The sequence below is a fragment of the Mastigoproctus giganteus genome, chromosome 1, assembly GCF_048544385.1.
Source record: "Mastigoproctus giganteus isolate SK-2022 chromosome 1, ASM4854438v1, whole genome shotgun sequence".
Taxonomy (NCBI): domain Eukaryota; kingdom Metazoa; phylum Arthropoda; class Arachnida; order Uropygi; family Thelyphonidae; genus Mastigoproctus; species Mastigoproctus giganteus.
The window spans coordinates 161,334,025-161,351,958 of record NC_143575.1 but is presented as its reverse complement, the minus strand read 5'-3'; the positions used below and the strand labels follow the sequence as shown (position 1 = coordinate 161,351,958).

Sequence of the window (17,934 nt, the reverse complement as noted above, 5' to 3'; positions counted from 1 at the left end):
AATATTTGCTAATGCTACCAAGGCAGTGCAAGGTGGTACATGAGGAGTTATTCAATGAGGGGAGTGCCAGAAGTTTATCAAACGCTAACAAGGAGCTAAGTGATTTTGTAATAACTGAGAGCAAATTGGAGGAGAAATTGTTGAAGTTAAACATAACGAAGGCACCTGGGGTGGACAGGATCTATCCAGTTATATTAAAGGAGGCAGCAAAGTAAGCAAGCAAACCCTTAGCCATAATTATGAGGGCTTCCTTGGACTCAGGGGAGGTCCCCCATGGACTGGAGGTGGGCAAATGTATCACCAGTTCAAAAGGTGACACAAGTAACTACAGACATGTCAGTTTAACTTGTGTTCCGGGGAAAATAATGGAATCACTGGTGTTCCGGGGAAAATAATGGAATCACTGGTTAAAGAAGCATTGCAGGATCATCTAGACAATACTGCAGTAATAGTTAAAACAGCATGGGTTTGTCAAAGGGAGGTCTTGTCTGACCAATTTGATTGCTTACTATGATGTGGTCACAAAGGAACTGAATGCCAAAAATAATTTTGATATCATATACTTGGATTTCAGGAAAGCTTTTAATATTGTTGCACATGGAAGACTGCTGTACAAATTGGAGAGGTATGGCATCAAGGGTCATCATCATCATCAGCCATTTTCAATCCACTGCAGGATAAAGGCCTCTCCAGCAACTTTCGAGTTCCTTCTGTTTTGCATCAAGGGTAAGCTGCTACAATGGATAAAGGGATGGTTGAGAGGGAGACAACAGAGAGTGGTAATCAATGGACACTGCTCTTCATGGAGAAATGTTATTAGTGGAGTTACCCAGGGTTCAGTGTTGGGCCCATTGTTGTTTTGTATATTTATCAATGATATTGATGAAGGTATATCAGGTTTAATGTCCAAGTTTGCAGATGATACAAAGGTTGGCAGGGTTGTTAACGACAGCAATGACAGTGCTACTCCAACTGGATCTAGATAAGTTGGGAAAATAGGCTGAGAAGTGGCAATTGGAGTTTAACATTGACAAATGCAAAGTACTGCATATGGGTAGCAATAACCGAAGAGAAATATACCAACTGGGTGGTATTACGCTCGGGGAAGTGGAAAGTGAAAAAGAATTGTGCAGCCAAATATGAAGTTTGCTGAAAATTGTAATTAGAAATGTTTTCTCTCTCTATACAGGAAAAAATGTTCTCCTCGTAAGTGATATTTATTCGAGACAATCGAAGAAGAGGCTGGGGAAATTATGTCACTAAAAATGCGCAGGTAAATAATTACATTGTTGTATTCCGTTGAAAGACAACTGCCTCCATAACGTTCACCAACCTCGTGCATGTATTTCACTGTCTAATACATGACGATGCCTGGCATCATTTGATGTTCCATTGTAATGTCAGCTGATGAAGGGACCCGATTATGGTTTGTATTTTTGTAAATATTTTAAATATTTGTATAGTTTATAAATATTTTATTCCTGCTCATTCAGATGCAACAATATTCCTCATGCATTATGAAACCCGAAGCAAAAGGCCTTTCCTAAGTGACCTCTGTAAACGCAGGTAAATAATTACGAGACAATTATGTCACTACAAATGCACAGATAAATAATTACATACGTAATTTCCTGATTATATAATGATCAGTGCATTTCATTTTGACAGATGCGTCTTTTACATAGAAAAGATTTGACTTACTCCATCATACCTCTACATTTTATATAGAAAAGCATGTATGGGGGTTGGTGAGCAAAGCAAGCAGGGGCAAAGCCCACTAGTAGATCATTAAAAAGTGTTATTGTAAGCCTTGAGAATAAACGGAATACAGTGGCTTTTGGTGATTTCGGCCACCTGTCAATTGGGGCAGCTGTTTATTTGGGACAAATTTAAAGGAACAGAACCTAATAGAGAAAATAGCCATGGTCTTCTTCACTTAATTGGGGGTAGGAGACTGTATCTGACCGGAGACAATCAGGGATTGGGGGTAATTATAAAGTGAAATAAGTAGACACCAGTTAACATGATTACTGTTTGGCAGAATCAGTCCCTTTATAGAATCAAATTTCTGAAAACCAATTCAAATCGTTAAAATGTACTACACTTTCATCATTATCATATATTCAGTTATAAAAATTAATCTTGAAAGCCTTGGTGATATTTTTCTAAAGCACATTTCTGGGGGTCAACCATATAACATTAAAAACAATTTGCAGTTACTGATTTATTGGCTTTTCTGTTAAGGCAATCTATTATAAACGTGTAGTAAACTATCTTATTGCATTTGCTATAATATCAATAGCTGGAATTCTGTTGGTTTTTACATTACAGTATTAATTGAAATGTTTCCCCTTCACTGAAAACTTCAATCATATAAAAAACATAAATAAATTTTCGGAATCTTCCCTTCATTCCTATTTTTAAATGAAGGGAAGATTCCCTTCATTTAAAAATATACGGAATAACAAGTTTACAAAGTTTTTAAAAAGTGTTTACAAAGTATCGTGTTAGTTGCAATTTGTGTGTGCCGCGTTCTTTCTTATTGATTGCTTATCTTTTTTATTGTTTTAAATTTTGCAACTAAAAAATAAATAAATAAAATAAAAATGTCAGTTAACAGAAGTATCAATTAGTTAGTACGCACATAATACACCATTAATTAAGCTATGTATGCAAGTGAAAAATTTATTTTTGTTTTGCTAACCTGTGGAAAATGTTCTTTCGATTTTCATGTATCATTTAATTTTGTTAATTGGTAAGGTAATAAAGAGTAAATTTGTGCCTAATATATCTTTACTAGTCTGTGGATAATATTTCTCCTATTTTCACTTATTAGAATTGTTATTTAATAATACAGGAACTCACCGACTTACGTGATACTCGACTTATGCAAACTCAACTTTGTTTTTTCCAGCCGGTGCAAACCGGACAAAACAAAAAGAGAAAAAAGAAATATGGAAACGTATTTTGCATCTGTAGGGATAAATAGAGGTATTGTAAAACTATTGTAATGTGAACCCAATAACATATTGGGGTTTTTTTTGAGAGAGATGGCAATGGCATTTTGTAAAATTGCATTGGCAATGGTGAGGTTTGAGAAGATGGATCTTGACAGCAAACGATTCTTAAAAGTTAACAGAGAGGTGAATGATATGCTTGCTTGCTACAAATCAAATCAAATGCAAGTACTTGGAAGTTGAAATTTTCGCTATATAAGCTATTTATCAAACTAAAAGCTCATATTTATTGCTCTACACTTTCATCGTTATCATTATGTTCCCATTATAAGAATCAAATTTGAACGCCTTTGTGATATTTTTCTAAAGCATGTTTTTGGAGGTCACGACCAAAAAACAATAAAAACAATTTGCACTTTCCAGTTTATTGAGCTTTTCTGTTAGTGCAATCTATTATAAATGGGTAGTAAAATCAATCTTACTGCATTTGCGATAATCCCGATAACTGGAATTCTGTGGGTTTTTACGTTACGGTATAATGGTGAAATGAGTTCCCCTTCACTGAAATCTTCAACCAAATAAAAAACATAAATAAATTTTCAGAATCTTCTCTTCATTTCTATTTACTTATTACAATGGTGAAGGGAAAGGGACCAATGGAAAGTGCAAGTGCTGGCAATACTAGGAAACAAAACAAAGTTGATTTAGAAATGAAGATGAAAATGATTAAGAACTACAAAGCAGGACAAAGTTTGTTATGTATTACATGGGATTAGGTCTTGCTGCTTCAACAGTGAATACTATTTTAAAGGACAGTGCGCATATAAAAGAATATGCCAAAGAGTCAACGCATTTAAGATCAACAATGATCACAAAACAACGTTAAGGAACTATATCGAAGGTGGAACAAATATTAATAATATGGATGGAAAATCAGATTCAGAAGCAAGTGACCTGGAGTCCAATGGCCATTCAAGCAAAAGCAAGAAGTATTTATGAAGATACTAAGGATAAGTACGGTGAACTGCAAGCCAAGTTCGTGGCAAGCAATGGGTGGTTTAATAGGTTCAATCATTGCGCTGGTTAACAAAACATTAAAGTATGCAGTGAAGTTGCCAGTGCTGATTCTGCAGCTGCAGAGAAATTTTGTGATGTGTTGGAAAAAATTATTGATGAAGGTGACTATCCAACGCAGCAAATTTTTAACGTTGACAAGACTGCTCTGTATTGGAAAAAAATGCTAGATCGAACATACATTGCCAAAGAGGAAAACACAGTGCCATGTTTCAAGGCTTCAAAAGATAAGCCCACACTCTTGCTTGGGGCTAATGTAGAGGGGGAAAAAAAAAAAAAAAAGTAAAGTGCAGCCATTATCAACCCACTGCAGGATGGAAGCCTCCTCAACAATTCATGCTGAGGGAAATGGACCATAATCTGCCACGCCGGTCCAGTGCGGGTTGGCAGATCGACCGTATTCAGCAGTCAGGGGCTTGAACCCCGGTCTACTCAAAGAGCGTGTGCTACTGCACTCCCGCTCCTGCCCACTCGGCTACGGAGGCCGGTATGTAGAGGGAGTTTACAGATTAATATCACTGCTTGTGTACCAGTTCCTCGTGCATTTAAGGGCATCAATAAAGCCACCCAACCCATGCATTTCCGATCGAACCAGAGAGCACGGATAACAATATCTCCCTTTGAAAATTGGTTTAAATGCTACTTCATTACTGAGGTTGAAAACTATTGTAAAGACAATGACATTCCTTTCAAGATTTTGCTTCGATTAGATAATGCTCCTTGACATCTTACTCATCCATCTAGATGATTTCAGTTCGAATGAAAGAGTCATATTTCTATCGCCAAACACACTTCACCCATCCAACCTATGGATCAGAGTGTTATTTCGAATTTAAAAGCATACTATTTATGCACAACATTTGCTCAGGCATTGTCTGCAGTAGACGGTGAGAAAAATTAAGTTAAGAGACTTTTGGAAATCTTACAATATTTATCACGTCACCTTAAAAATTAATAAGGCCAGGGTGGAAATTACTAAAAGTTGTTTAGATGGTGCATGGAAGAAAATATGCCCACAGCATGTAAAAGGCTTCAAAGGGTTTGAAAAAGATGAATCATATGAAGAAGTTACAGATAAGATTGTAAAGGTTGCAGAGCTATTTCAGTTGGAGGTTGTGATGCCAAAGACATGGAGAAGCTAACAGAGGAAGAAGAGAAGGAATTATCTAAAGAAAAAAATGCTGACGAAGCTCAAGAGGAACCAAATGAGGAGCTGAGCTGCTTCATCACCAGAGAGACTGACAATGGCATTTTGTAAAATTGCACTGGCAATGGAGAGGTTTGAGAAGATGGATCCCGACAGCAAACGATTGTTAAAAGTTAACAGAGAGGTGAATGATATACGCTTGCTTGCTACAAATATCTCTATGATGAAAAGAAAAAAGTCACCATCCAGTCATCCATTAATATGTTCTTTCATAAAGGTTGAGTGGCCGACCCCTTCTAAATTGCCACAGCCCTCAATCTCCGCGGTGGCATACTTATCAGCTGAAGATGCCAATTCTGGCAAAGATGCTCAAGAGATAAAACTTATTGATGTTATGGCTGTCTCCTTTCTTTTTTTGTAAATTTATAATTTTGAAATTTTTTTAAATTGCATGCTTTTCTAATTTTCCTGCGCATGAGATAAAAAATTGAATAAATACAATAAATAATCTATTCACATGTTTTTCGAACATTTCTTTATTATTCAATCAATGCAGCGAGCACAGTTGCAAGTGCTGCACAAGCATGGGGGAAATTCCGACTTACGTAGAGTTCCGCAGAACACAACCGTTATATTAATCAGGGAGTGGCTGTAATTAAAATTCCATTCACAAATGTGATCACAATGACCGGCACTTACAACATACTGTTTAGCAAATGGTATCTTATTATGGAAAGTCCATCGTAATGTGATTTGATCGTATAGTGAACCAATCGTAAAGCGAGGGTCCACTGTATTTTTAACTATTTACGTGAAACTTCACATAATTGGGACAGCTGCTCAATCAGGTCAAAGTGCACTAGTCCCAATTTGTTCCAAATAACCGGAATCCACTGTATTTCTTTTCTTCGTTCCCTGTTCTATAGACATATTAGCCTCTTAAATCTCAAAGGATGTTGGGAGAATTAAATCCTGTTGGTGGTTATTAGGAGTTCTATTTGCAGACACGGTGCTGATACACCACTCTTTACCTTCTGCCAGGCTTCTTGTTGTTGACTGGCTTTTCTTGTTTGCAATGTGGACAGGTGTATTTAAGGCTCTATTGGAGAAGTACTGGACAGCTCTAATGAAGCAGATTTTACAACTTATCATATTTCAAAATGTCTGCTTGCAGTGAAATTGAAAAAACAAAAACCTACATGTATAATAATCAATCTTCTTAAAGTAGCATATGGGGAACTCTGCAACAGGTTCTACACAAGTTTCTATAATCAGTTTTGACATTGTCCTTTTAAAGATGATAGGGAGTCTGCCGAAAATTATCTGCAGTCTGGAGGTCACTCAATTACAACAAATGATGAAATTGTGTTTTAAGTGCTCCAGAGAGCGACAAACATTTAATAGAGTTCTAAGTTAAAGTTCTGAAATGCCTTCATAATCCAGTTCGAAAAAATGAAAAGTCTGGAAAAGTATAACCCCAAAGACCAGTTGCTTCACTACAATAATGCATTGTCATATTATATTTGTTGCTGTCTGTACAGAGTTCTTTGGCCAAACAATAAATTAATCGATTTGGTTCTTGAGATTGTCACAGACATTCTCTCAGATATGCCACACAAGCTGTGCTTGCTACCTGGGAGTCTAAAACACTGATAGAACTGATATTTGGGTGACACTCAAGTCAAGTCGACCCAATTTCAGCAAAGTCTGGATAGTCTGTGCAGCCACATCCTCTGCTTGCACCTTCACGATGATGGGACTGTTAGTAATCCTGGATATAAACCCCATGCACAAGCACACTGTGGGTGACCACCCAGGTGTGAACCAATGTAAGCAGAGGTCGAGGTGTAGTGCCCATATCACACAGAGGAATGCTGCTCCCCTATGTTACCAGCCAATACTAGGTGGTAGATGACTCTCATCAACCGGTGCAATACCACCACTTTGGTTGTTGGAGGTTTAAAGTTGTGGAACCCATGTTTAGTCTCCAGAGCCAAGTTCCGGTCAACCCTTCCCCATCTCTTCCATCATGCAGTATGACTGATGTCTTTTGAGGTTATGATGAACATCATGGTGAGATCCAAACTTCCTTATATTTTGAGGGTACAGCTCTAAAATGGTGTTCGCTAGTTAATACACCAGACCAAACCTATTGGTAACTCTCTAGGAGGCTTCTGGATCAGCTAGTGTATAATCTTGCTACCTCTACGCTGCCAGATAGTGAGTGGTGTTTGTTTGTTTAGGGATTTATTAGGTGCATCAGCAACTATGGCCATAGTGCACCAGAAGATAGTAGTGGAGGGAGTCCGAGTAGTGTGTATGCAGAGGCATTGTCAAAGCCACATTATGTAAAGGATCTGGGTATATTCTTACCGTGTGTATGCCATATCCAAAAATTTCTTACTTCATATAGCATGTTCCCCCACTTTTTCTTACTATTGAATTGTCACACTAATAGAGCAAGCTTATCTACGAAAAGATCTAAACCTCCAAAACACTTCCTAATTCATTTCACAAATATAAGTGATCTAGTTCTAATCTCGATTATGTGCATTTCCACTTACACAATCTGAGCAAATGTTGACATCAGAGGTTTACAAACAGTAATCTGACCAAGGAAAAGAAGAAAAGAAATCTTGCAGGTCATCCCATTTTGCATTCTTGTAATGCCAAACAACACTAGATTGGAAATAGCCATGAGATAAAGGCTCCAGGCTCCATTGGAGAAGAGACAATCACCAAGTTGTGATCTGAGGTGCCTAAAGGACCACTCATTTCGACTGTGTACTTAGAAGGGTTGTTTGTGAGAAAAAAGGTCAAGAGTGCTGGCTGTATGTTTAGGATTATCCGGTATTCTTGTAGGTAAATGAACAATCTGTGCAGTTATTAGTAACTGCAAAAGCCTCAGCATCTTGACCAGCTGGGTCAGTGTGACTAGAAAACAGAAGCCAGCTGGAGTTGTGAACATTAAAATCACCAAGGAAAATTACCACACTGTTAGGAAAGCTGGACTGGAGAAAGTCAAGTTGCAAAGAGAGGAGAATGGCATGTACTTTTTCTGACAAAATCTCAGTTATCGGTTGATTCAACCACTGCTCATCTCAGTTCACTGTATGATTCCTTTTGCCTCAAATCATTCCATATGATTCCTTTTGCCTCAGAGACTTGGTAATTTGGTATCTCCTCTTTTTTGATCTTCTCTGCCTTATGAATCTCTCTATCTCATTCTCTATCTCATTCAAATTCATCTGTTGTCTCTACCGTTCTCCTCTCTTTGCAACTTGACTTTCTCCAGTCCAACTTTCCTAACAGTGAGGTAATTTTCCTTGGTGGTTTTAATGTTCACAACTCCAGCTGGCTTATGTTTTCTAGTAACACTGACCCAGCTGCTGAGGCTTTTGCAGTTACTAATGACTGCACAGATTGTTCATTTACGTACAAGAATACCAGACAATCCTAAACATACAGCCAACACTCTTGGCCTTTTTTCTCACAAACAACTCTTCTAAGTACACGGTCGAAGTGAGTGGTCCTTTAGGCACCTCAGATCACAACTTGGTGATTGTCTCTTCTCCAATGGAGCCTTTATCTCATGGCTATTCCCAACCTCGTATTGTTTGGCATTACAAGAATGCAAAATGGGATGACCTGCGAGATTTCTTTTCCTTGGTCAGATTACTGTTCCTAAACTTCTGATGTCAACATTTGCTCAGATTGTGTCAGTGAAAGTATTCTTGTAGGAATGGAATACTGTACTCTACCTTAAAATCTCATCCTTTATTGGAGAGACTTTAACCTTGGTTTTCCAATAAAAGTGCTAAAACCTTGGTTTTAGCACCAAGGTTTATTTTTAGCACGAAACTAAACCTTGGTTTTCCAATAAATTTGCTAAGGCTGTTCAAGAAAAGAATGTTGCATATCATAATTGACTTGTTTCCAATTCTTCAGTTTCATTTTCTGCCTACACCAGAGCTTTCAACAACAATTGTAAAGCAGTTATTAATCAGTCCAAACTAGATTTTGAACAGGCTAAGAGTAGAAAACTTGCTTCTTTCTCTAATGGTAGCCAAGCATTCTGGTCTCTTGCCAAAGCTATTGGCCGCAACTTTTGCCCGTATCTGCTCCTACCTCTGTCAAAACCAGATGGTTCTATTGTCACTTCAGCCATGGATAAAGTTGACCTGGTAGCATCCCATTTTTCTTCCAACTCATATATTAATTATCTTGGTAAAACACCTCCTACGATTCTCAACATGCACCATTCAATGTCTCCTGTGGTCTTCCATCAAAAGGATGTCAGAAGGATTTTGACAAACCTTGATGCTAAGAAAGCTCCACGTCCTGATGGTATTTCTCCACTTGTTCTCAAAACCTGTGCTCCTGAACTTACTCCGGTTCCTTGCCACTTTTTTCACTTTCTTATTCCAAAGGTGTTTTTCCTTCTGCTTGCAATTTGGTCATATCCAGCCAGTTCCTAAAAAGGGTGACAAATCCCTCCTATCCAATTATCGTCCCATTGCAATTTCTTTTACTCTTTCTAAAGTAATGGAGAAATCAATTAACTGCCAACTCTTAAACTACCTAGAAACTTTCCGTCTGATCAACGATCGGCAGTATGGATTCCGCCAATGTCAATCCAGTGGTGATATTCTTGCTTATGTACTCATTTGTGGACAAATTCAGTGGAAAAGTCTGGCGAAACAGAAGCAGTTGCTCTTGACATCTCAAAGGCTTTTGATCATGTTTGGCATAAAGGTCTTCTAAACAAGTTTCCATCTTATGGTTTGCCAACTGTTTTTTGTAATTAGTTATCCAATTTTCTCTCTGACTGCTCACTGAGGGTGATGGTAGATGGCTGTCTATCTTCTAACTCCTCTGCTAATGCTGGTGTCCCCCAAGGTTCAGTTCTTTCCCCCACTCTTTTCCTCTTGTATATTAATGACCTTCTTCCATGACCAAATACTATCTATAGTTTTGGAGATGATAGCACATTGCATTCCACTTTCCAGTTTGAGAAACCTTGCTCTGCTCAATCAGCTTCAACTTCTTGAATATCTGCTGCCAATTCCTTGAATGCCAATCTCCGGGTGATTCTCCACTGGGGCCAAGACAACTTAGTTAATTTCAATCCTTCTAAAACTCAGTCCTGTTTTGTATCTTGCAAAAAGAATTCTTCTGCTCCTATGCTTATCTTTGGTGAGACTCCAATTTCTGAGCAAGTTGATATATCTCTTTTGGGGATTACCCTGACTTCTAATCTCTCTTGGCACAAGCACATTACAAATATTTTCTCCTCTGCATCTAAAAAACTTAGTTTTCTCTTTCGTTCTTGGCATTACTTTTCTTCCAAACAGCTGTTCACCCTGTATAAATCGCAAATCCACCCTACCATGGAATATTTTTCCCACATCTGGGGCGGTGCCCCCAAAACCTCTCTCAGGCTTCTAGATTCCATTCAGAAGAGGGCAGTTAGGTTAATTAATGACTCATCTCTAACAGAGTCTCTCTACTATCTGTCTCATAGATGTGCTGTTTCTTCTGCATGACTTTTCTACAGATACTTCCACGGTGCCTCCATAGCCAGGTGGGCAGGAGCAGCAGTGCATAGCACACGCTTCTTGATTAAACCGGGGTTCGAGCCCGTGACCACCAAATACTGAGGATGCAGAAAGGTCAGGGAATGACCACTGCATATCCCCGGAGCAATATGGCCTTAGTTGCTAATGCTCCTAAATAACAACAACAACAGATACTTCCATGGGCATTGTTCTTCTGAATTGGCTTCTATAATTCCTGCTCTCTCTATTTTAAAACAATCCTAACACGTGCGACCACCAGCCAACATCCATTTACTATCTAACTTCAAACTCACAGAACCAACTTTTCATCTTCCTCATTTATTCATTCAACTGCCGTTTTCTGGAACAACCTTCCTGCATATGTATTTCCTGAAGATTACAGTCTACAGAAGTTCAAGTCTAATGTCAACAAATATCTTCTTTCATCTTTCCAACCCAAGCATGATACTGAGTACTATAGGTTCTAATATCTCTCGTGTTTGGGGTTTTCGTTAAAAAAAAAAAAAAAAAAAAAAACTCAAGTCTAGAAAACTTTTATTCACCAAATATGGCTCCATGCATTTTTTCCTCCTTTTTGTTTCCTAGACTGAAAATATCCTAAAAGGACATTGATTTGGTGACATAAATAATAAAGATTATATAATAAATATATATTATTTATTTATTATCTTATATTTATTATAAGATAATAAATAATAATAATAGGATGGCTCAGCTTTCACAATTTCAAATTTTACTTTCCAGAAGTGCTTCCAAGAATGAGGAAATCACTGGGTTAAGTACACTGCCATAGAAGGACACTATTTTGAAGAGGAGTAAGTTGCCTACCATAGGTACACTTATTGTTACCACACTGTAGCAGTGTCTGGATACATTTTGAATAGATATCATATTGCATTCAACATCTGAAAATTATACAACATTTAAACAAGCATAAGAAACACAAGACACTTCAAACATATAAGAAATGCAGACAATATAGAACAGGTATAGACAATGAAGCCAATACAGATGGCATTATAACACATGGAATAATTTCACACAAAGTATAAATTTAATTCTGTCAGCCCAATAAAAGCATAAGACCCAATGCAACAACCGCACAAATTGCAAATGCTTAATTTCAGCTCTATGTGAAAGCAAGAACAAGCCTAAATAAATTGACAGTTGGTGTTTACTGCTTGGCTTCATTAAACCAAAAACATAATAATGAAAAGCAAGTAAATCAAAAGGTGACTGCACTTAAATAAAATTCTAGATCACAGTATCATACCTATGAAAGATTGATGCTTTTCTCAGTCCATATCATAAGAAGTCCTGTTATTTTAATTGGTATCATTTTATGAACATGGGAGCATCTTAGGAATTCTTACTTTAAATTATATATTGCTTGTTACATAAAAAAAATAAATAGGATTCTATAGAGGTCTATTTGGAATTCCACAAATCCTTCATGAAAAAGTGGAATTTTCAAACAGGAAATCAAAATAAATTGCAAAATATAATATACATAATATAAAATTATATCATGTTTCATTTGATGACCAAAAGTTTATTAATAAAATATTAATTTTGTTATGACAGCAACTGCAGCATTCTTGCTATCATTTTCATAATAATAGAATGCAAAAGAAAAGTAAGCATTTAAAAGCACTTAGAGCCTTTACCTGATAACGACCTCCAGTAAGCTCCTGACCTTCACGTATCCATCTGATATCAGGTCTAGGTGCTCCAAATACACGACAACGAAGAATCACTTTGGAGGTTACCACTGCTCTAGTTATTGGTTCAGGACGCTCAATTATAGTAGGTGCCATGGCTAAATATAAAACAAAAATAAATAAATAAATAAATATAATAAATATATGTGGGAAGAAAATTCTCTTTGAATATCTTACTACCTGTAAACTTCAAACTGTCAGTCTAAAGCAACGTATGTACTAATAAAAGATGTAGTGTTACCAAGGTTTTGTTTGGATATTGATAATGAGGGCAACAGTATACAAAAAATACAGATATATTAAGACTTCAATCTAATTAAAACAGACTGAACTCTTAAGCAGTATCCTTAATGAAACTTTGGGAAGAAAGGAGCAAATGCACATGGCTCTGGATCAGGGCAGCGCTAGCTCACTAAGTGAAAACCTCTCCAAATAACAACACTAAAATCTACTGCATCTATATCACTACAAACAATTTGCTAACTAGTCAAGAAATAATTCTCGCCTTTCTTCATTCATGGCTAAGTAAAAATAAATCCCGAAATCTATTCGTGTCTGAATCCCCCAGATATAAGAAAACTACCACCCTCTCAACGGACCACCAGTCTCTAGTCTGACTTTGTTTCACCTTAACGGATAAATCAAGTAAGCCTACTGATAAGTTGTATAATCCACTTTCTCCTATCTTTTCATAATATCAGTTACCAATGACTGAAAAGTTCAAGGAGATTGGATTGCAGCATAGAAACGACAAATGACAGACATGGCATCTGATGGTCAAATTTGAAGTGCTACAGTGCATTTCAATCTATGCAGGTAGAGATTAATACTGATACTGATTGTGCTACATAACATTTTTATAGTTGCTATTTCTATTCTGTACATGGTTGGTGAGACTTACTTCATTTGTACTTGAGGGGAAGATAGCTTTTATTAATAGCATTACAATAAGACCTTAGTAACTTGGATTAACAGGGTAAAAAGGAGTAGTCTGAATTTAGCAAATGAAATTAGAAATATAATGATGTACAAAGTAAATATCTTCCAATCATAATTCATAAAAACATATAAATTTAAGCATAATCCAGCAACATATGTTAATTTAGATATGTATTAGGACAACTATCACAAAACAGAAAAAGGGGGAAAAAGAAATATAGAGTGCAAATCACATAGAACAATATGATTTTATTTTTTAAACAATAAATTTTAATGTGTTAAATTAAATCTATAGATTTAATTTATTTACACTGGAGAATAAGAACTTCTCCAATCACATTGCATTTGAAGAAACTGGAAATTTTATTTTGAGTAAATATCTTATAATGCACTGTCGTTCCATAATATCTTTCTTAATTTATCTTCATATAGAAAATATTTTTTGAATTCCTCATCCAGAATTAGAAAATTCAATAAGCGTATCGAGGAAAATTCTAACTTTGTATAATTTAATCTTTTCATCTTAAGAAGTATTCTCATATCCCTTAAGTTTGTTATTTGGTTTTTAGGAGCATTAGCAACTAAGGCCATATTGCTCCGGGATATGCAGTGGTCATTCCCTGACCTTTCTGCATCCTCCGTATTTGGTGGTGATGGGCTCGAACCCCGGTCTAATCAAGAAGCGTGTGCTATGCACTGCTGCTCCTTCCCACTTGGCTACGAAGGCGCCTCATATCCCTTAAGCAGGAATACAAGAAGAAACTTTGATTAATGTGAATTGAAGGACTTGGCAGCCAGGCACCTTAAAGCAGACCTGATTTAGGTCTCAAAGGCTCTGAGTGAGGGACAGTAAAATAAACTAAGGCAAAAATTTTCACTGCTATAAAGTATTTCAGACTAGAGCCCATATATTCAAATTACGGAGGAAGAGATTTTGACTGGATCGCAAAAAGTCTTCTTTTAGTGAACTTCTCCACAGGCTGTTGATGCTGACAGCTTGGAGAAATTCAAATGTCAACTGGATAGTTACCTGTATGAGGAGGGGAAGCACATAATTACGTCTATTTTCTTGTCTACTTTTTATATCTTCTTCCAATCACATAGCTTCCTGAGAAGCTGTTGTGGCCACCAACAAATCCCTCCAACTGCATCAATCGTGTGCTATATGAGCAGCATAGCAAAGTGTCATACCCAGAAGTTCACTAATCCCATCCTTCCACATATAATTTCCACCTAGATGCAGGTCTTTCTTTGCTCCTCTTCCACTCGGTTTTTCCTTCCATTATATTCTTCAACAGAAAGTTTTCCCTTTTTACTATATGACCAAAAAATTTTTCTTTTCTTTTGTTGATGCTATGATAAAGAATTTTAGGCTTGCCAATTTTATTCAATACCCACTCATTTGTTTTCAATCCAAGTAGGAAATATGCAGTATTCTCCTGTAACTTTTTATATACTTGCATTTATATCTTCCTTTACATTTTTATTGTTATTTCTGATTTACTTTTTTTATTCTTTTATTATTATTATTTATTTATTTTATTATTACTTTTTTTTTGACTGGTGTAGCATAAGCCTGTGACCTCTTTGCACTATGTGGCTTATACTAATACTTTTATAACCTTTCCCAAATTCTTTCTATGTCATCCTGAAGAAGTGCTGCTTGCCACTGATTATTAACTGCCCTACTGATTTTGACATCATCTGCAAAATTTCTAGATAATGTCAAGATCATCTGCAAAATTCATAACGTAACATAAGATGATTATCATATTCATATGATAATCATCTTATGTTATCGTAATCATAACATAAGATGATGGGAACCCCACATGTTATGTTAGTCCAATCTGAGGAGGTCCAGACCCATTAATCATAATCCTCAACCTCCTATCTTGCAGCCACCCAGCAATCCATCCAAGCTAGAACATGTTGGACTTTCCCTATGATTCCAACGTTCCAATTTAAAAAGTTACCTCTCATGTGAGATCGAGTCAGATGCTTTACTGAAATCTGAGTAAGCAATGACAAAATTATTCCTACATCCAGCTCATGAGTAGGCAATTGTAAGACTGCACTTGAAACACCATATTCAAGTATAAAGAATGGGTATATAAAAAAAATAATTATAATAAAAAAGAACATCAAGTTTCCAAAGATAGACCCTGGTCAAATTAGCAAAAGGTCATCTAAATGAGGAAAGACTTTGAATATGTGGGCTGCAGAGCTTGATGACTAGGCATCTTAGAGAAATCTTTTAGAGGAGACTTAACTGAGGTGCATAAAGCTTCAATAGGAGAAAGTAAAATGAACAAGGGCGAAATTTCATTTATTCCAGTTAGTTAATGATTTAAGAACTAGGGGCCAAAAGCTCAAATAACACGGGAGAGATTTAGATGGATTACAGGAGTTTTCTTTTAGCCAGCTAGTTGTGAATGGATGAGACTGACAGCTTAGGGAAATTGAAAAGCCAGCTGGATAAGTATCTATATAATATTTTCACAGTCAAATTGGTACGAGGGGTTTCCGAAAAGTAAGGTAACACATTTTTTTTTTCTTAATAATGGTGAAAGCAAATGAGATGAAATGCAGTGGACAGACCCGTTAATAACATTCAAAAAGACCGCCAGTGCAGTGTTGCAGTACTGTCACCTCACATGCAGATTCCAGTTGCAAAATGGCGGCTACCGTGCAAGTGTGGTCCAAAACAGGTGTTCGTGAAGTTATTCACTTTTTGCAAGCAAAAGGGTCTTCACCAAGTGACATTCAACGGGAACTGGTTGCTGTGTATGGCAAAAAGTTGATGACAAAGAAACAGGTGTGTTTTTGGTGTAATGAATTTAAAGCGGGCCGTGTTGACACTGAAAATCAACATCAGGCAGGCAGGCCATTGAACGCCTCCGTAGCCAGGTGGACAGGAGCAGCAATGCGCAGCACACGCTTCTTGATTAGACCGGGGTTCAAACCCGTGACCGCCAAATACGAAGGATGCGGAAAGGTCAGAGAATGACCACTGCATATCCCCGGAGCAATATGGCCTAATGCTCCTAAAAACCAAATAACAACATTCTGGCCATTGAGCAACACAGAAGACAACACTTTGCGCATTACAGGCATTATTCTTGAAAACAGGCGAGTGAAACTGCACGAAATTGCACAAAAAGCGAACGTGAGTAAGTAGACTGTTCACGATGTTCTTGGCTTTCAAATGGTGTGCTGCCATGGGGTGCCCCGATAATTGTCAGAGGAGGACAAAGCAAAATGCATGGGGATGTGTCTGGAGAACCTGTTGTGATACAGCGAAGAAGGAGCGGATTTTCTTGCTCACATAGTCACAGCAGACGAAATGTGGGTTCATCACTTTACCCCGGAGAGCAAACAAGCTCCATGACCTGGAAACATTAACAATCTCCTGTGCACAAAAAATTCAAAACTGTTCCCAGTGTCCGAATAGTCATGGCCACAGTGTTCTGGGATCGCCAAGGCATTCTGTTGGTGGATTTCTTGCTGAAGAGAGGAACAATCAATGCACAGCTTTACTGTGCAACGTTGGAAAAACTGAAACCCAACATTCGACGCAAATGACCAGGACTCCTGACAAGCATCGTGATTTTGTTGCATGACAACGCAACTCCACACACTGCCCACACCACTCGTGAGTGGTTGCGCCGTAATCGTTGGGAAACTCTGTAACATCCCCCTACAGCCCAGACTTAGCGCCTTCAGACTTCCATTTATTTGGCCTTCTGAAAAAACACCTTTCAGGAAAGCATTTCACCACGGATGAGGAAGTTCATCAGGCGGTGCAATGTTGGTTACTGCGTGTGGGCCCTGACTTCTTCAGTAATGGTACTAATAAAGTGATCCATCGTTGGGGACAAGTGCATCAATAAAACTGGAGACTTTGTGGAGAAGTAGTGTAATTTCAACTTCGTATTATTAAACATCATCGAGAGAAAAAATGTGTTACCTGACTTTTCGAAAACCCCTCTTAGTTTATTTTTCTTTATTATTATTTTTTATTTATTTTACTTTATTATTATTATTTTTTTTTATTTTACTTTATTATTATTATTATTTTTTTTATTATTATTATTTTTTTTATTATTATTATTTTTTTTTTTTGGCTGGCACAATAAAAGCCTTGGACTGTACAGCTAATACTAAATTGGTCATTTAATTATTAAATTGTTATTATAAAAAAAAGTTACATAATTCAAAAATTTTATGGCATCAGTAGCTTTAAGAAAGCATTCATTGATGTACAAGATCTGTTCAAAAGTTATCCAGACTGCTATGATATAATGACAAAAAACATACTAAGAGGTACGTAACTTAATCCCCCTTTGAAATACCTTTTAAGGTAGTGCACTTATTTCAGCAATTTTCTTCTTCTTGGAAACACTTCTGGAAAGCTAATTTCAAAATTACCGAAGGCTGAATGTCATGTTACTCTATTGTTTGTACATCATCAAATCAATCCTTTCAGAGGTTATTCAGTTGGGGGTGTGCACAGA

The 17,934-nt window shown here is 37.1% G+C and overlaps 1 protein-coding gene across 1 annotated transcript in view; it reads right to left on the bottom strand.

Annotated features, from left to right (window-relative positions):
- LOC150091222 (neuroglian-like) overlaps positions 1–17,934 on the bottom strand; it is a 447,266-nt gene that overhangs the window by 189,186 nt on the left and 240,146 nt on the right. The window contains exon 10 of the mRNA XM_090374775.1: positions 12,425–12,576. Within this exon, the coding sequence (XP_090230901.1) occupies positions 12,425–12,576 (152 nt within the window). The remainder of the gene's footprint in view (positions 1–12,424; positions 12,577–17,934) is intronic.